We start from the raw sequence: 21,331 nt of genomic DNA, 5'->3' as shown, positions 1-21,331 counted from the left end.
TGCATTTTTAAGAAATTAAATATCACGTGTCTCAAACGGCGAAGGAAAAACATCGTGAGGAAACCTGCATACCTGAGTTTTCTTACTTCTCTACGTGTTTGAAGTCGGCAATTCGCATTGGGACAGCGTGGTGAACTATTGGCCCAAGTCCTCTCATTTCTGAGAGGAGACTCGTGTTCAACATTGAACCGAACATAAGTTGCTAATGATGATTGGTATTGTCAATGAATAACAAATAAAGAATTGATTTATCTTTTTCCAAGGACTTGCAAACTTATGGACTCTACCAAAGTAAATATACGTATATTTAATATTTTTGTATCATACAAGTTTCTAGTTTTGTATTCACATTGTAAAAATGCATGGTTTTCTAGATAAATAAAAAAAACATGGGCACAATGATATTTTATTTACAAAAATAGAAATCACAACCGATTCCGGCTAGCAGAATCGTTTAACGTACGTTATCACTTGCACATAATTAGAACTAAGTAATTAATACAGCATTGTTCCGAATGTAAATAGCACTTAAACTAAGAAATTATAACAGATTCGATTAATTTATCAGTCACTGCCACATATAACATATTAGTTTTACAAATCATGTTACGTTTAATTAAGTTAAAAAAAATAGTAAGAAAATTTTTGTAATTGTACTGGAATAGATTTAATAAATAATACCTACATTAAAACATCTGATGTCAAAAATAATGTGTTTCATTATAAAATAACCCGATTACGTCACATTGCAATATAAAATAATGTGTTTTCATTGGACCAGTTTGGTCGGCATATCGCCGTATACAAAGAAGTAAAAAGACAAATGGTTTGTGATATCTGACGATATTAGTAATAGGTTAAGTAAAATGTATATCAAAATTAAAAAGCCTTAAAGAGACTCTCCTTTCTTTTGCGAAGCCATCAAACAAAAAAAAGTCATATTTTTTTGTGCTACAACCGTTTTCTTATTACTTCTCTGTTAACATAATAAAACAATACTGTAGGAACCATATGAAATTAGAGCCATTGTGGATGGCTCACGACAAAGTTCAATTAAGTTAAACGATAAAACATGTCTTAATTTTCAAACATAATAAAGTGTGACACAAAAGAGTAGAAGTTAATAAAAATGGAACTAATAAATTCACTGTGGCAACACCACATTTACTGTAATTATCACAAAGATCTGTTATTATAGAGCAACCAATCATTATTGATAGTTTTATCAGATTATAAATTAATTTTGGAAATTCGAACAATTACCAGACGAATTACAATAAATATAATTTATTTAGATGAGGATTGGCTAGAATTTAATTACGTTTAAATCATATAAATCATGAAATTAGCTATCTTAGTACCCATAACACATGATGCTTACTTCGGGGTTAGATAGTAACTATTTTCTCAATATATTTCATTCATCATTATCAACCCATATTCGGCTCACTGCTGAGCTCGAGTCTCCTCTCAGAAATATATTTATTAATTTATTTATATTAGATAATAAATTATTTTCAACAGATCAATATAAAATAATGAAAAAAATATATAAATTTATTTTCTACACTTTTGTGTCGCACTATAAGTGGCCTGTAATTGAAGTTGAACTATGCGAACACATTTCTTTGATCTTCCGGTCATTTCATTGTATAAATTTTATGTTACCAAAATACCAACTATCAAATGGGTTCAACTTACTTGCTGGGGTCTTCTGATGTAATAAAAATTAAACAGTGACACAAAGAGCCTATTTTCTAAATGAGGATCCCGATTGTTCTTTCGAATGAATTGTTTAATAAATATCGCATTATTGATTATTTAAACGATTTTCCTAACCTTTTATGCGTTGAGCCAAGGGTCAATAGATCCCTTCCTACCAGTGACGTCCCACTGGTTAGGAACTCCTGATTTAGGCCACCGGTCCATCAAAGCGGAATGAGGGAGCGTAGCGGAGAATCGGACTAATGCAGAGCGGAGTTGAGTCTGTCCACCGGAGGTTGCGGAGCAAAATTTAAATTTAATTTACTTAACCCCGTTCCGTATCCACGCTCCGCTTACCTGTTTTATATGAATTTTTAAACTAGCTCGCAAGTCCCTGTTCACTTAAGAGGAGCGGAGATTTTGTGCAATCCTATTGGTTATTTCTCTGTTTCTCGGCTCCGCTGCCTTGCTCCGTTTCAGTGGACTGGCAGCCTTAAACGAATATATTGTGGTCCATGCAAGATGCGGTAAATTAATCTAATCGGTCCAGATGCGCCTGCGCCACTGTTAGCTTATCGATCAGCTCTTGCGTATTTGGTCGACTCTGGAAAAGACATATTTTCTGTTATTATCATTTTAGTTTGTTTACAGCTCAAACAATGATGTGTTTTATACGACCAAATATAGATATGTCAGTAATTTCGATAACAGAATCGTCAAAACACAGATATAAAGACAGAGGACGGAACGAATTTCTAAGGGCGTCTTTAGTGAGACTCGACTCGAACTTCGGCTTAGAGGGCCGGTCAGGAAGGGATAACCGTGGTCTGAGTGAATCAGTCCCGACGCTCCCAAGTTAACAAATAAGACGTCCGGACGTGCGGGTGGCGTTAGATATCGGGGGCCTCGTCTCCGCCGACGAAGACGCTTGTGATTGTGTTTGCGTTGCCCGAGAAGCATTGTCGGTCGTCATGTCATCGTCAGGATCGTAAAGGACGTTTTTGGGACGCCTCTGCTTGAATTTAGCGCTAACGTTGGGAGTGTCATTGCAGGCCTCAACCACTAGTTGGTTGTCCATACTAATACTTACTGATATTATATGTGAAAGTAGGTCTGTCCAGTGTTCTATTACGGCTTAATCGCTGAACCGATTTATATACAGACAAATTGGAACTCAGAGCTGAATATAGACTACTTTAATCCCTGAAAAATCCTTGGTTTCTGCAGGATTTGTAAAGAACAGAATTTCACACGTGCGACTCGTCGCCACAGCCCGCCATAGGTGAGTGGTCACTAGTCACCTGGAGGGCGGAGAGCGTGGCCTCGTGCAGGTCCTTGCAGCGCGCGAGTGCGCGGCGGCGCGGCGTGGGCGGCAGCGGCGACAGCTCGGCGCGCGCCGCCTCCAGCAGCAGCGCGGCCGCGGCGCACACGTGCGACTCGTCGCCGCAGCCGAGCCACACGCGCTCGTTCACGCTCACCAGTCTGAAGAACGTTTACACATATCACAATAGGGATAGTGACAGTTCTTTTTAAAATGCTCTTAACTCCCTAGTAACTGCTCGACGCTATGAGGTCGCGCCTGTGGCCCCGCTTACTTCTTGACGATTGTCACGTACGCACCACGCGACGCCTAAGAGTCTACTCTCCAATCGACTTCAAACTATACTATACTATACTTAAGTCTACTTATATCTACTCAAAATCAAAATCTATGATAGGCCCGCACTCTGCACAACAGGGATTTGCACCACTTGCGCATGGCACTTGCAACATCCTGAATGCGTTATTATATTGTACAAAATATTCATTTTATTATTGCACAAAATCACTAACGTGACTTGCAGCGTGACGGCGTCAACGCTGCCTAACAAACAACTGAGCTCAAGTCATCAAATGCCCTCTTATTTATGCCAACACTGATACCCCCCTTTACAATAACAATATTACCTATAATCGAGGAACTTGTAATATAATTTTATACTTTTAACGTTAAATAACTTGTAATGATCGATTGACATTTGACATCGCATCGCATTTTAGCGTATGTAATGTAGCGAGGCTGTATTATGTTAAGTCTCTGGGCTCACAAATGGTCAAAACCAATGAACAAAAGTAGGATTTGCTTGCTGTTCTTTTGTTTTTGTAACAAAGTAAAAGAAGAAATACTTACTTAATATAAATATCCAGAACTTGCTCCAATGAAACTCCAATATTTAAAATTGTTCTAAACACCATACTCTTCTCAGCTTGCAACTTACAGCTCATTATTTCTAATTGGCGAACAATAAAATCTGAAAGAAAATAAAATCTTTGTATGAATTATGCTAAGCCCAATACTCGAGAACAGCTTGACCTATTTGGATAATTGTTTTTCAAGGCACAAAGTTCATATGGAGAGAAAGAACGTATAAATTGCAAGAAAACTTGTAATAACACCTCTCTTTCAAACAAACTAAAAACAAATCCCTATTTTTCTTGGTCCTTCTTTAGATTTTCCTTCAAAGCCATCTCCAGATTTCGGCGCGTATGAGAACAAACATGCTCCCTAAAAAAAATATTGACAAAGTTACAACAAACTCCCAGGCGGCTTGACCTTTTCCGACACTTCCAACAATTATCATTATATTTTAATCAATTACCACAAAATCTAGACAAATTATATATCTAAGTCTTCCTCATGATTCATTTTATCTAAATTGCTGAAAGAGGATACGTGATAGCCCAGTGGATATGACCTCTGCCTCAGATTCATGCACCTCCAACTTTTCAGTTGTGTGTATTTTAAAAAATTAAATATCACGTGTCTCAAACGGTGAAGGAAAAAATCGTGAGGAAACCTGCATACCAGAGAATTTTCTTAATTCTCTGCGTATGTTAAGTCTGCCAATCCGCATTGGGCCAGCGTGGTGGACTATTAGCCTAACCCCTCTCATTATGAGAGGAGACTCGAGCAGCAGTGAGCCGAATATGGGTGAGATAATGATGATGATGATTGGTGAAAACCGCATGAAAATCCATTCTTGTTTCTGAGCTTTTGGCGAACAGACAGTCACAGTGGAGGACTATGATAATATGTATAGATAAACTTACACAGCGGGAAGCAGTGGCCAGTGTTGACGTACTCTCGCCCCATCGTATTCAGTTTGCTGAGCACAGATGCGAGTCGCTCGTCAGCGCAGGGCAGTGGTCGCGCGGCCGCCTCCGCGTCCGCCAGAATGTTGCTCCAGATGTTCTCCACCAGCAGCGCGTCGTTGTGCCCAGAACACTGCACTATGGCGAGCTTGCACTCCCACAGGTTGTAGCGATCCGCGTATTCTTCGTATAACTGTAATACAACGTCACATTGATGTTGGGAAGCGTAATACTAAAGGCCTGTCTCAGTTTTTTCGGAGTAACTTGACCTTGAATATTTTTTTTCCATACACGGGAATGTTTTGAACAATTTTACTGATTTTCAGCTAGTTGGGATGGATGGATGGATGCACCTTCGAATGTCTAAATTGATCGGACTATATAGCTCGCGGTATGAAGAAAATATGGGCAGTAAAATTCGATGAACGAATTTTGAACAAAATTGCCCTTGACATTTGCCTTTGATAAATATCTTAAGAATTTTAAAATAACTCCACAAAAAAATAACGCTCAAATAGGTATACGCGCATATATGATGGGAGTGTGTTGGGAAACTGCTCTGCTAAGTAAGCTTGCATGTCTCGTAACTCAAACTTTCGCGGATGAAGTTGCGCGTTTCGGCTAGTATTATACAAGGTATCACGTAATCACGTAAAATCCAAATGGTACCAGTAGATACACCATTTATTTATCTAAAATAACGGGGAATGCATGGGCCGATGGCCCATACAACGCCTTCCCAGGGAACCCAGGTATACCCCCGTATAAAGGTATATGGAGATGATAATATGATGTATAAATAATTAGCTTAGTAAAAATATATTTCTTGAAGAAAAATATTTTTTTTTATCACTCTTCTAGGGCAAAACGTTCGCCGATGTACCAAAGCGGCTAAGTAATATTAGAAGCTGTATTATTTTTTCTTTCTTTTACCAACAAGCTTAACAAATAAGAAACAGACAAACAAACCAACCATAAGACTTCAAAATATATCGTAAACTCAGGCTGTATGGTCAACGATCTTAGCTTAACCCCGTTGTGGACAAATTAAAGATGATTAAAAATGTCGTAAAACGTTGTAGCGAACTTTTTTTAAGTAATAATTTTATTGTTAAAGTAGAATTATCAAGACTTTTTTTAGATATAAGTAAATTGCTGGGTGTAAAAGTAAAGTAAGGCCTGGGCCGGGGTATCTAAAGTATTCCCTTTTGAATAGTTTAGAAACAAATCACACTGTATACAACAAAGTGCGTACTGACCTGCGTGATGTCGAGCAGCTCGTCGTCGAGGCGCTGCAGCAGGTGGTGCGGCGGCGGCACGGGCGCGGCCCGCAGCGCGGCGCGCACGGCGGCCTGCACGCGCGCCACCTCCGCCGCCTCCTCCAGCCGCCGCAGCAGCTCCGCGCCGCCGGCCGCGCGCACGCCCGCGCCGCGCACGCACACCACGCCCGCCGACACCCACGATATGCGCTGCGCCAGCGTTGCGCCCGTACTGTAGCATGGGATTGTAACAGTACAGTCATCAACATCATCTCAGCCGATGGACGTCTACTGCAGGACATAGGCCTTTGTAGGGACTTTCAAACATCACGATAATGAGCCCCCTGCATCCAGCGAATCCCTGCGACTCGCTTGATGTCGTCAGTCCACCTGGTGGAGGGTCGGCCAACACTGCGCTTACTAGTGCGGGGTCGCCATCCCAGCACTTTAGGACCCCAACGTCCATCGGCTCTTCGAACTATGTGCCCCGCCCATTGCCAATTCAGCTTCGCGACACGTTGAGCTATGTCGGTGACTTTGGTTCTTCTACAGTATAGTAAAAGCCCCATATTCGAGTTTTCACTTTTTGCAGATAAAAAAATTGCGACCCAATTCCCAATTCGTGGCTGAAGATTTCGTTATTCGCGTATCTGACTGCCGAAAATGGTGTATAATGCTAGTTTAGAGAGACGAATATCTTAGCAATCCATGGATTCACCGTGCGCGTGCCGGGTCCCAACGCGTAGTAGAGAAAAACTCCGAGCAAAGTCCAGGACTTGTGACCAATGGATGTAGGGTTAAGGAATTCCTTAATAATCGATTAACACTCTCCTCCTCCACTCGTGTTGTTCTCCCTGCCTTTTTGGATAAGTTCTTTAACTAGCAAATTTTGCCGAAATTGAGTATGGAATGCCACCGCTGAATATCAGTCTGAATTAAAGAAGAATTTAAAAACTGTCAATCAAGTTTCTGTATTCCCGGCACATTTACAGAACACATCCCCCGCGAAAAAGGAGCTTTTACTAAATAATAAATATTCGCTCGAACTGCCGGCAGAGCTGGATTAATGAGGTTTAAGGGCAGACGAAGTTTCAACCGTCCGGTAATAAATTACGATTGTTACCCGGGCTTTGTGGCGAGGCCTTCGAGCACGTGCGCGGCGACGAGGGGGTCGCCCGCCTTCTCCAGCACCTTCCACAGCAGGTCGAGCAGCAGCAGCGAGGCGGGCGCCGGGGCCTGCCGCGCCATCGCCGACAGGTACGTGCGCAGCGACGCGGGCGGCGCGCCGCTCAAGGACAACAACTCTGTAACATCATCTGCCATTTCAATCCACTCCTAAGACCTTGTCCAGAAGGGGCGCGTATTGCGCGCGAGTCGAGATATTAGGGACGCCTTGTTGCGTCCAGTTAACGCGCGAACTCTAGAGCGAGTGCACGTTCAACTCCATGTTTCGTACAGAATTCCTCCCCAAATGCTCGTGCGTAATGCGCCCTTTCTGGACTGAGCCTTATACAGTCTCTCCCGACTAGTTGGAGGGGGAATGGAAATATTGGTCATATTTAGATGTGGCAAATGTTGTTTAAAAAGCCACTCTAATAGTGAATCCTAACTAACATTTATAGATGCGTGTATTTTTGTTTAATCTTTGACGACCATGTTTTTTTTACATTCCATTTTTTATGAAACGTTTAAGTTAAAGATATAAATCGGCAGCGGTATAAGCGGTAATATTATAAAGCTGAAGAGTTTGATTGAACGCTCTAATCTTAGGAACTACTTGTCCGATTTAAAAAATTCTTTCGGTGTTAGATAGCCCATTTATCGAGGAAGGCTATATATTATCCCCATATTCCTACGGGAACGGGAACCACGCGGGTGAAACCGCGCGGCGTCAGGTAGTTGTAGTATATAGAACTGCATGTCAACAGCCTGCAGACTGTTGACATTGTTACCGGATGTTATCAATATTCTGACAACGGGATACAGTCTGTGACACGTGGTCATGCCAGTGACGACCACGAATATACTAACTATTGCATTGACTAGTGTATAAATACAAGCCTCTCGTGACTGTGGGGCTCAATCTAGTATTACAGCGATAGCAATAGGATACTAAGTAGATACAGTATTAGTGAAAGTAATTAATTGATTGATCAAATTAGTGATTAAGTAAATCACAATTGTGTGAGTGTATATTACAGTAATCAATCAAATGACTAAAAAGTCTTGTATAATTTTACCTGAGCCTAAGTTTTTGGAAACAAGCCACTCATAGATAGCTACATGTAGCAGCTCATCATCTCGACATAGGCAATCCCAAACCAGCTGTCTGCCCTGCAACAAGAATAACATTTATTTTAGTTAGAGACAGAAGAAGATATTAATATTAATAAACTTTAATTTTTATTAAACAAATTATCAACTTTTCATTTGCTGTCAGAGTAGATAACTTTACGCAAAAAGCAATGAATCAGTGTGGATCAACATTATAATTGTAATTGATTGATAAGCTCTTTAATAACGACACCACCAAAATAGTGGAAGACAAGAAATCGACTTGTGCCTCTATTTGAAATTAGTATATTCCAATCCCAGCCAATGTTAGTACTAACTACTAATTACTTTATTATGTATCTAGGACATTGGTGTACCATTCAAATAATGAGTCACTACTTTTTCATCGCATTTTCGTTTTTGTGATTAACTGACATAGTTATCGCAACAAAATGATCTTAGCTAAGCCATTTTATATCAAGTATGATTTTTTGTGATTACATCTAACATGATTATTTCAACGAAATTACGTGAATAACTGTTTTTCGTTCCATTAACGTTAATACTTGCTACTACCACTATAATTTCATTGAAAACACAATAGTGATTCACTATTTGAATGGTACACCAAGATACATAATAACCCTGCAGATCGTCAGTGGCTGGTGTTGTGCCAATATATATGTCACCGTTAGATTGTAAAATACGTTAGTTTATAATCTCACTCGTGACATTATAATCTACCTTCATATTGTAAACTGCAAATACTGATCACAATTTAACGTGTTATTTTTCGATATATTATAATCTATCGGAAGTGAAACAAAAATATTACGGCGGGCACTTAGGTCACTCTTTAGGTATAATAAATAGATATGTTATGTTGCAATTCTTGAAGTATTTTATTTGACTGACACATGTGTTTCAATCCTAACTCTATGGACACAGAAAGGTCTGCTGTAAGGCCGACCAATCAGGGGCAAGTTCGGACAGTTGACGTTTTAAGATTGCAATTTAACGGTTTCACTTCCGATAGATTATAATATACCAAAAAATAACACATTAAATTGTAATCAGTATTTTCAGTTCACAATATGACGGTAGATTATCACATCACGAGTGAGATTATAAACTAATGTATTTTACAATTCAACGGTAACATATATATTACCCGGCCTATAATAGCCAGTACCTGGTAGTTAGCGTCCGCGGGCGACAGCGTGTGGTGCGCGTCAGGTTGCGTCGTCGAGCCGTTGGCGTCGCTGCTGCGCTCGTACAGCCGCTCTAGGGCGAGGCACACTTCGCGGTAGATCTCCATCCTACGACAACATCGTTAATTGAATTACTGTCGTAATTCCACACATTGTATTACAAAATTTATTTGTTTTAAATGTTTCTTAACTAACGGAGTGTGGATCAACGAGGCGGCACATCATAATTATCAATCTAAGAACATCCACTGCTGGAAATAGATCTAAAACTACCTCATGAATTACTGTCTATTGACGAAAACCGCATGAAAATCCATTTAGTATATAAATCCATATAGTTTTGAGTTTATCGCGAACAGACAGACAAAAAGACGGAGGAGTCCGTTTTATAATCTTCTACATATATAAAAGATAGATAGAAAGAACGGCTGGACCGATTTGGCTGAAAACTGAGAAAAGATTGAATAGAGGTAGTAGTAGGTACTCAAGGTAGGGGTAGGATAAGGATAGGGTAGAAGGGTAGGGCCCCTACCCTACACAACTTCAAATAGTCACATTTACAAATTCAACCTTAAACTCAATCCTTAAGGTTGAATTTGCTGTAAATTTGGGATTTTATTGAATATGGGACTATATTTAGGTCTTTAGGTATAATTTTCTATACCACCAGAGCCCTGCGGAGGCGCGCGCGGGCTTCGGAGCCGACAATCCCGCTGACGTGGTGAAGAAGTACGATGATATTGTGAAGAGTCAGGAAGATAGAAGGGAGTACAGGTGACATATCCTACTAATATTATAAACGCGTAAGTTTGTATGGATGTTTGGATGTTTGTTACTCTTTAACGCCGCTACTACTGAAGCGATTTGGTTGATATTTGGAATAGAATATCTGTTAAAATTGTCAAAGCAAAATTGGCCAGTTTTTAAGTGAAATTTTCTACATGATTGTTCGTCCTTTTATTAATAGTCAATGGTGGGAGTATGGTAGGGTAAGGGGTAGGTAGGGATTCACGCGGACGAAGTTATAGATATTACCTTCTGTAGTACATGAGATGGCCCTCCCGGTCCTGCGAGGGCTGATCACTCTTGTAGTAGTAGACGGCCGCGTCCTGCGGGTCCAGCTTGCTGGCGCACGCCACGCACAGCTCCACCACGCCCGAGTAGAAGCCGGCCGCCACCAGCTTCGAGCACACCAGCGGCAGGTTCACGTTTGGTGCTACATCCTAAAATAAGAAGAAAGGAAGAAAATAAATTTATTCATATCTTAAAGTTACAGACAGTCAATAAATACCTTATCATTATGACAGCATGTCTGTCTGTAACCCTTAAAAAACAATGTGCAAAATGTGCAAAAATATTCACCATCATTACTTATATTCGGCTTACTGCTGAGCACGAGTCTCTTAGAATGCTAGCCAAATGCGGATTGGCAAACTTCACACACGTAGAGAATAGAGCATATAGGAGTCAACTACTCCTATCAAATATTATTTAAATTTACATGGAATAAGGGTCTGAAATATATCGATATTAATTAATAAAAGTCAAGGATTTCTTCTGAAACTTAATTTAAAAATCATGTATATTTAAAATTAAAAAAAAAAGCTGTCGTCCATTTTGTGACGTCTCAATGTTACTTGATGTACTAAAACGTAAAATGGCAAATTAGAATTTTGTAAGAGTCTGTTCTTTAAGATTCAAAATGTAGTGGTAACTGCCGATTACCTTACAAAGCTTCAAAGCTTGTTGAAGCATTTCTTCACGCTCTGCAGGATTCTTTTGTTGCTTTGCAAATATCAATAATTCATTAGCCTAAAAAGAAAAAGACACGGTGTTATTAATGTTATCTTATGTATCATATGTCTTCTGTGTCTAAGTATAAACTCACAGATCTCAAAACTATAATCTAAGTTTTGTCACTTACTGTATGACAAAGAAAAAATTTTTGAATAATCTAGCCAATGCTTAATATATTAATCATATACTTATACTAATATTATAAAGCTGAAGAGTTTGTTTGTTTGTTTGTTTGTTTGTTTGTGTGATTGAACGCGCTAATCTCAGGAACTACTGGTCCAATTTGAAAATTTTTTCAGTGTTAGATAGCCCATTTATCGAGGAAGGCTATAGGCTATATATTATCCCCATATTCCTACGGGAACGTGAACCACGCGGGTGAAACCGCGCGACGTCAGCTAATTAATCATACAACACGGTTTGCTCGTTAATACTGCTGAAAGTGACTATTTTTATATTCAGTACAAACAAAAAATTAAAAATTCTCTTCTAAACCAACCAGATAAAATATCGTCGTACGCACTCCTATCTCCTACCTATGATCATGTTTAGAGACGTGGTGATATTTAAAAAAAATATGATTTAAAATATAACTCACTTTAGAGCAAGTGGCGTCTTCTTGCCTATACAACGTTGGGCAGAGTTGCCTCAGCTTTTGCGAGATCCCATCAACAGATGCGTTGTCTCTCAAGTAGCCAGCTACAAGCGATCCCAGTAAGAGCGACGCGACTTCTTGCCCGCCCACCAGCAGTTCCCTGAAACTTGCCGCTTGCAAGGCGCTTTGCTGTTCTGGTGGCAAGCTGGCTGCTATCACGTGGAACTGGTGCTCGCAGAGAACCTTCCACAGGCTTAACATTTCTATTGACATCGCTGCAACAGTAAGTATTAAGATTAAATAAAAGATGTAAAATAAAACTTTATCTTGATATAAGGCAATAGACGCCCACTACTGGACAAACACGTCCAATCATCCCATGATTTTTTTTCAAATTTATAAGTTTGCCCTTGATTATAATCTGATGATAAGTGAGAATGCAATCTAAGATGGAACTGGGCTAACTCGTTAGGAGTAGGAGTAAGTAACTTGTTAGTAGTAGGAGTAAAATCTACACGACATCGTACCGAAACGTATAAATCCCTTGACGGTACATCTTTGCCGGTAGGGTGGTAACTAGCTACGGCCAAAGCCTTCCACCAGCCAGACCTGGACCAAATTTCAATCGAACCCAGGACCTCCGTCGTACGGAGGCCGTCATGATCGATGAAGATGAACTTACTGATGAAGAGTTTCAAGGCGTGTAGAGAAGCTTGCTCATCAGAATGTGGTGGAGCCATGAGCCGCTGCACGAAGGCGGCCACTCTTTGGAGTTTCTTTGCGATGTACGCACAGTCTTCACCTGTCACCTTGCTCGACATCTGATGATATCATTTAATGATGTTAACAATTGTAAATTATTCAATTACTAGCGGACGCCCGCGGCTTCGTCCACGTGAAAGTCGATGTAAACTACTTTCAACTACCCCTTGTAATGAGAATTTTCGATAAATACAGCTACAATGTTTGGTAATTATTTCTTATTCATTTATTCTTTCTGCTGCCATCGTTGGCGTATCTAATAAATAACGATCTTCTATCTAACGAAAAGACCCTTTGTCTTAGATTTCTCAACACTATATAACCGTCATTTTTATTTCTAAAATACTAAATAAATAAATTGAAATGATTTTTACCGCTCGTTAAGACACAACTTTTGAGCCTAATAAGAGATTATAAAATAAAATAAATATTCTCCTACTTAGGCTATTTTGCGAGCTCTTAAGGCTCTTATTCAAGGAAATGAATGAAAACTCTCTTTCATGGATACATGAATACATATTTAACAAAATCTAATCGACAACATACATACTCTAATAAAAAAAACTAAAATAAAAATACATTGAAAATACTTACAAACTCTTTATCATCTGGAGTCATAGATTTTGTTACACACTTCAAATTCCAGATGGGGTATAGGATTCTTCCCACGTAGATATACAGGCCATTGTGTTTCGCGCTAAACTCTTGTGTGGGGAAATTGTCCCTCGTCTGGGAGACGTTGAAGGAGGCCTGACTGAACTGTGTGGGACTCTGTTGGAATGATGGCATGAATGACTGGTTCTGCATCACCGTCTGGTTCATATGCCCCTGGTAGGATTGGTTCATTTGCCCTTGCCTCAGTTGGTCTTGTGGTCGGGGCGCCATTGGTGTCGACACTTGACGTGGTACGAATTTTGGAGAACCTGAAATAATATCTCTACTAAAAATACTAATAAATTTAAGTTAACTAAATTCAATGAGAAGAGATTCTAGAGATATAATTTTAAAAAATTCAAATACTATATTGCCAAAACATAAATTATTCTTTTGAACAGTGTAAGTAAAAAGGTTATACAGCCCTGCATAAGCGAATGAACTGGCGGTTGGTTTACTTACCTCTAGAATATCTTCTTGTTGAAGCCACTATAGTAAGGTTTAAATGTGAAATTACAGTATGAGAAGTGATTCTGAATATTCAATGTTCTTCATATGGAGAAAATAAATATTCAAAATGAAGTTCATTTTTTTTTAAGAATGAACAGGCAAAAGCAAAATTTGCTTTGATGGTAAATAGCTAAATATTTATGGTAGTAGCCTAGTACAGATCTTTATGACAGAGCTTGTCTGGAGAAGAAGTACCTATTCTTAATTTTGCTGGTAGCGGTATGCCGCTGTGAAGTGTATGGTTTCTGGTAAATATACAGGCACAGGATTCTTAGAAATTAAAAAAAAGAAACAATATTTTAGAAATAATACCGAGTTACACGCGGACAAGGTCATGGAAGTCTGATAGTAAAGGAAAAAAGAAATAAATACCTACCCTCGGACGAAGGCGCTTGCGAGATCCGCGGAACGCGCGCGCCGCTCACTCGTTGACGGACATGTCGCCGCCCGAGTCCTTGCACGCGAGTCACAGCGCGCACGCGCACGCCTGGTCTGCGCCGTGGAGCTAGTGCCAGCAATGCTTATGATATTGAGTACATTAAACGTATTTACCCACGGACGAAGGCGCTTGCGAGTTCTGTGGGAAGTGCGGCGCGGGCGCGGGCTGCGCGCCGTACAGCAGGAACGCGCGCGCTGCCCACTCGTTGACGGACGTGTCGCCGCCCGAGTCCTCGCACGCGAGGTACAGCGCGCACGCGCACGCCTGGTCCGCGCCGTGGAGCTAGTGACAACGTTAACGTTAATGCGTCAATCAAATCTAGTCACAATTATTAAGTAGGAGGAAGGGATATTGTAAAATTTTAGTTCAGTCGACATACAGTGGCAGATATATACAGAACAATATACACGTACAGAGAGTCGATAACATAATAAGCAACCCTGGCTGAATTTGTTGTGGGTTCTTGTAAGATCAAGGCGCATTTACTTATCAGCTTAGCTTTTTTTTATAATAATGTAAAAAAAACGTCATGACGTCATGCGTCGATCTCTCGCTCTAGGGTTGCCATCTTTTTATTTACAAAAAATAAAGTATATTCTGGTCTATGAAGATTATTAAACAGTATTTTAGAAAAACGAACATTTACTTTTGAAAAATGCAACCATTCCATCAGTATTTTCTTATAACTTGTCACGTTCAACTATCGTCAGTAAACCGACTTTACAGACAACCGATTTTTTTAATATACTTATTATAACAGTAACCTGGAACATTTCCTTAACGGGCTGCGCTTCAGGGCCGCGGCAGTCCCTCAGCAGCGCGCGCAGCAGGTCGGGCGCCGCGCCCGCCGACAGTAGCGCCGCGCCCCACGCGCTCACCACCGCCCAGCGAGACGACGACCACACTTCTGCACCAGAATAATAAGAATTATTATTAACTAGCGAACGAGAGCCCGTGATGGTAAATTTGCAGTTACTAGAGCTTAATGAAAATCGATTAAATTTGGTATATTAGATGATAGCAAGAATAAATGGTTATATAGTTTTTTGGCTTTCAGTGGAAAAAAACTACAGACTTAAAAAGTCAAGTTTTATTACTTTGACTTACTGAAATCGTCAGAAAACATGAGCGATTATTCAGGAGATTACTTCATTCAAAATAAGTAAATAATTTACCGCACTCGTTACACAATAACAGAAATATAAGGGTTTTATTTTGTAACTTTGAAACCCTCCCATTCTATTATGTTACGCTCAAATCATCAAATTTTCGAAATGCACACCTTTTAGCTATCAACTCACCTACCTTATCTTAATTTGACGTGCTCATTGAGTATTTCTGAAGTAAGTTTTTTTTAACCTTAAACATACCAATATTAAGGGCTCAAACTTGCTGGAGGTACTGAAGAACGTGCAAGGTATACTCCCTTATGTTCATCTACCGCGCTTGAGTAACTGCAAAAATCCCCTCTTCGGCTCCTGTACTATTGATGATAATGATGATTACATACCTCTTTTAGCGAGTAGCGCGGGCGAGAGATGCGCGGCGTGCACGGGCGGCAGCGCGGTAAGCGCGCAAGCTGCCCCGTCTATAGCCAGCATGGTGTGCGCCTCGATGAAGCCGGCGCCGGGCAGCACGCGCGACAAGCACCACAGCGAGTCCGCCTCGTCGCCGCCGCCGGATGAGCACACCATTACTAGAGTGCCTGGTGGAAAAGATTACTATACTAAAGCCATACTCAAGGAGTACTGTTTAACAACAAACAAATTAAAAATGAGGGTATAAATCGCTAGTCATTTCACACCTAATAATAATAATTATTAACCTGTTTTAAATTAATGAAAATAAATTTGATTAATAAGCTTATAACAATTAGATGTAGTTAATATATTTTGAATAATATTTTATAATACAACAATACATAATTTAAAATAAAAAAGTTATGTAATGACTTTGCGTAACAAATAAATTAGAAATGAGGGTAGACCCTCATTTGTTAGTAAACAGTACTCCTCGAGAATGGCTTTAGTATAGGTGTTATAACTTGGCAAAGAGGAATGCCCACCGGCCCATACAACGCCGGCCAGGGAACCCAAGTATACCCCCGTATAAAAGTATATGGAGATGATGATATGATGTATAAATAAGGATCTGGTTAAATAATTGGTTTAATAAATGTATGCTTCCCCACCTTCACCCCCCCACAACTTCAAACATGTCTAAGTCACCTTTAATACAAAGAAAGTAAATTGATATCGCTTCATCTATTATTGCCACAGAGAGAGACTGACAGACAGACACGTCAAACTTATAACAGTCGGTTGCGTCGGTGGTTAAAAAGAGATTAAAAAAAGTATTAAAACTATTAAATAGAATTACCATTGTCATAAACAGCACTTTGAACTTGCTTCGGTTTCAGGACAGAATTAGTAGGCGTGAAGCCAGGCGGCATCCTCACGTGCATCAGAGTTAGATACTGAGGCCTTTCACCACTAAGGAACATTTAATAATGAATTAATAATATAATTAACATATCTACCATGAACAATGTAGTCTTACAGTCCTCACAAAATACACCTGCCCCCCTAGCCAAGTGGCACGTCGATTCTCTTTCTAAGATCGCTAACGCTTCGAAAACTAAAAAAATGTATGGGAATGACAGATCTTGATCATGTGACCTGTCGATAGTAAATGTCATTCCCATACATCTTTCTAGTTTTCGAAGCGTCAGCGATCGTAGAAAGAGAACCGACGTGCCACTTGGCAAGGGGGGCTGTATTGTTTAATAGAGAAATAATTACCATATTTTTTAAATATGACCAACATTTTCATTCCCCTCTAAGTAGTCAGGAAAGACTGTCTTACCATTGTGATCAAACCACTCCTCCATGTCTGACTGCTTTTACCTTTGGGCTATTGAGGCTATAAAAAGCTAGATGGCTGAAAATCTGTACCAGAAACGAACGAATTTTCCTTGGATTCAAAAAGTAGTAAACATCTCCAGAACTGCTTCGTTTTATATAATATTAGCTATTTTTTTTTTAATTATAGTAAATATTTCTGTTTCAATTAGTCATTTAGACAATAATTCAACAGATAAGGATCGTACCCGTGTGCTCGCTTGGCTCTCAGTGCATTTGACATAATATTTTTGAATAATATATAAAATACAACTCTCTATGATGCCATAAAATGTACAGTCCCTTGTAGACATTAGTTGACAGTTGTTACATAGAGTTTACACTGCATAATGTATATTTGCAAAACATTATTCTTACTCGCCACTTCCTGTACTGAAATACAGTCTAGCTCCGGACTGTGTGACAGCTACCAAGTTCAGGTAATTAGACTCAGTTTCCTCCACTGCAGATATTGCAATGACTGGCTTGAAGACAATTGGTTCTAATGTTCTAAAAGCAAAACACAATAATTAAATTCAAATGTAATGTATACTCAGAGGCACAATAATCCGCCCACTTTAATATACTCGCGTCATATTAAAGTGGGCGGATAATTGTGCCTCTGAGTATATATAAAATAAACTAACATAATGTAACTCTTGACTGTGTTAATACAGGTTTTACACAGCCACAAGTATTCTACTGTATTTCGTTTTGTGTACCCAAAAAAGGTATGTTACTTACATAATATTTAGCGACCATATGTCAGTCACTGACCATCCAATAAGTTCATGAGTTTGCAGTTCTAATGGCAGGACATCTGATAAAACTGATTCTGCAATTTGTGACCAACAGGTGACATCATCCAGATTGTGACACACAATCACTTTTATTGGATGTCCTGCGGTTAACACTGCAAATTCATGAACTTATTGGATGGTCAGTGGCTGACATAAAAAAGCCTGGTTCAATTCAAAATTGAACAATATAAGTTTTTAATTAAAATAAAAAGTAATAAACTCTTTCATACTTGGCAATGTCCATTGCATAAGATACAATTTTTCCTTGACTCAATCTCACTACTTTAGTTAAACTTTCACCATCGCTACCCAAGTCGAACACCTCTATACATCCCTTTCCACTTAATGTGTACAGAATATGGCGAGTGTTATCTACTTCAATTTTAACTATGGAATCTTCATCATACAAAGCAGCATTGAGAAATGAAGGAACTAGGAATGACAGTGTGCTGGTAGAATGGTTGATTTTTTTACAGTGTTTGCCAAACCATCCTAATTGTGCCTGAAATAATAGAGATTTTTGTACATTAATAGTAATAAAATAGTAAATAATGAAACTATGATAATTTGTTTGTATTGTATTTCAGAGGCTACGCATATCATGTCGTTATTAAGAGATAAATAGAGCTTAACCATCCTCCATTTAACAATAACTCTTAGTAATGCTATAAATAAGTTGTTGTATGGAACTATGTACACCAACATGTTAAATGGAGTTTAATGAACCTATGTCCATTTTGCTACATTTGTTTGGTTCTAGTAAACAAAATTTCAATTGATTGAATTCCCATTTGATTTTCAAGAAATACTTTGAAGTAATATTAGTGTGTCTGTCATCATTATCAACCCATATTCGGCTCACTGCTGAGCTGGAGTCTCTTCTCAGAATGAGAGGGGTTAGGCCAATAGTCCACCACGCTGGCCCAATGCGAATTGGCAGACTTCACATGCACAGAGAATTAAGAAAATTCTCTGGTATGCAGGTTTCCTCACAATGTTTTTCCTTCACCGTTTGAGTGTGTGTGTAGTGTGCTTCAAAGGCATTATAAGTTAATTACCTGATAAGTAATTTCATACAAACAGCCATCTTTGCCGCCCATAAATATTCTGCCTTTAGAAGTAGATTTTACACATAACAGTGACACACCATCAGTAGGTAACACAAATACAGGCTCTGGCACTAAATGGATTTCTTCAAACTCTGCACTGCCATCTTGTTTATTGCTTGAAAAAGTGACACCTAAAATAATTTAAAACAATACAGTAATAGTAGATTACAAATCAGTTGCAACCTCTTTCACAGGTGAGTAAAAAATTAATTAAAAAAACAACATCAGTTACTGTACAAGCAACATTGATGTTACTTACCTAGAACTACGATGTCGATAGTTGTTGTCAGTACAAGTAAATATTTTACAAAACTTTGGAAAACACCCGACTTAGGCTTTACCAAGCCCACACTGATTATAGTTTCACTCAACCCATCATAGTATGCCACATCGCTGCCGTGTTCAAATGCCCACACATATATATTGCTATCTATTGCGAGCCACACTCGACTTATTTCTGGAAAAGCTCCTGTCAAACAATGACACTGCATATCTGCATTATGTGTTAAAGAAATATTTAATAGACAGTTTTCAGTTCAGTTTCTTAAATCAGTGACAAATATATATATTATACATACAAAAAGCTTTACTAAAGAATGAAAATACTAAATACACATTTGGAAGTTTGTAGCTTAGTTGTATTTTCCTTTATTTTGACAATTTTCTTTTTAGAATATGATACTTGCATGCAATGCATGCCTAACATAATTACACACTATATACTGTTTAAAATCATCAATGTTTATTCACAATGGACTTTATTATTCAATTGAGTGCTTTTTTAATTAAAAAATAGGTAAACTTATAAATACAGTCTAAACATGTTTGTAAAATTGAACAGTTTACATAAATACAAATTTATGGCAATAAGTATATTTAAATTATTTTAATCTGGTATTTCTACACATTTACAGTGTGTTGATGTATGGAATACAAAGATTTTCTACTATTAGACTTGTTATGTGCATACATACATACTGCAAAAAGTGATCCAAATTTAGCTACTCCACTGAGAACACATACATAATTTTGTATTTACTTATATTATACATTTGAGTTTATATATTTTGTTTTCACTTCCTGAGCACAATGCTTCTGATAATATTTAAGTACTATTTGTTTAATTAACTTTTTTTGTTTACAATGCAACTAAATGAAATGAAGACAATTAGCCACTTTTGTCCCCCCACAGTGTCGATGCGCTACAGTTTGTTTCATGTAAGATGGTAAGGGCAACAGTTCATTTCACTTTTGAAAGTTTGCCACGATTCACAATAATAGTATGTATTATGAATGTCATACAGCCGACTGTCACTGTACCCATGCTATCTGTAAAACACATTAGTAACATATCTAATAGTACAAAATCTTTGATTGGATAAGCATAAAAGTCATATTCATTATCATTTTTCAGTATGACAGTCTTTCACTTCATGGAAAATGCATAAACACTGTATAATAAAAAGGTAAATGTGTTTTAATGTACTCTATTAATTTAATATACTTAGTAAAAAGGATACGTGCAAAATGATCCATTATTTCTGGCGGCAATGGAACTTTGTTTATAATCTTTAGTTGAGAGAGATTCGGGTGGTTGAGAAGAGCAGCTAAATTTCTGTAATCTCCAGCGTTTAGACCACTGCATGTTGGACTTCCTTTTGCAGATATACCAGTTAACTAAAAGCAATAGCATTGTTACATAAAATTCAGTTATTGTAAAAGTACAAGATTGTAAAAGTACAAGTTAATTACGAAAATAAAGCAACAGGGTATAACAGCGCAGGTTTCGGTTGAAGAAGGAACGAGATACGAAGAGTTAACAAAAACTTAGTTGACAACATCATGTGACCGCAAAGGTAGTTCAATAGAATTAGCGAGCATTTGCAAGTTTATCAATAGTAGTAAGGGTATATTTAATGGTGAAATATTATATATTATATTATAATTTTAAATTTAAACAAAACAAACCTCAAGGAAGGAAGGGCGGGAGTTATCGGCGTTTATATAGCGGTCAAGGGTGCACCCAGCGAGTTCTAAACATTCGAGTTGCATTTTGCTATCTTCAGCTTAGCTAGGCCTAAGTATCACTAGAAAAGGGAATACTTGAAAACTGTATATTGTTTTTCACCAAACCATGATAATAAAAATAAAAAACTGTGCAAACTAGAGGTTATTTTTTCACTCA

At 38.6% G+C, this 21,331-nt stretch overlaps 1 protein-coding gene across 1 annotated transcript; it reads right to left on the bottom strand.

Annotated features, from left to right (window-relative positions):
• Positions 1-390: 390 nt before the first annotated feature.
• LOC112050082 (nuclear pore complex protein Nup154) lies at positions 391-21,331 on the bottom strand. Its single transcript, XM_024088222.2, has 23 exons — positions 21,115-21,331; positions 20,667-20,823; positions 19,406-19,639; positions 19,096-19,277; positions 18,268-18,539; positions 17,616-17,747; positions 16,717-16,829; positions 15,848-16,042; positions 15,102-15,244; positions 14,451-14,619; positions 13,329-13,657; positions 12,655-12,793; positions 11,976-12,247; positions 11,306-11,392; positions 10,616-10,803; positions 9,562-9,688; positions 8,336-8,429; positions 7,219-7,399; positions 6,096-6,327; positions 4,795-5,029; positions 3,875-3,995; positions 3,006-3,186; positions 391-2,308 (listed from the first exon to the last, which is right to left on the bottom strand). The coding sequence occupies exons 1-23, from the start codon at positions 21,196-21,198 to the stop codon at positions 2,237-2,239; spliced, it is 3,939 nt and encodes a 1,312-aa protein (XP_023943990.2). The 5' UTR covers positions 21,199-21,331; the 3' UTR covers positions 391-2,236.

This window comes from Bicyclus anynana, chromosome 5 (assembly GCF_947172395.1).
Source record: "Bicyclus anynana chromosome 5, ilBicAnyn1.1, whole genome shotgun sequence".
NCBI classification, from domain to species: domain Eukaryota; kingdom Metazoa; phylum Arthropoda; class Insecta; order Lepidoptera; family Nymphalidae; genus Bicyclus; species Bicyclus anynana.
Note: the sequence above shows the minus strand (reverse complement) of the source record. Positions and strands in the feature narration are given on the sequence as shown.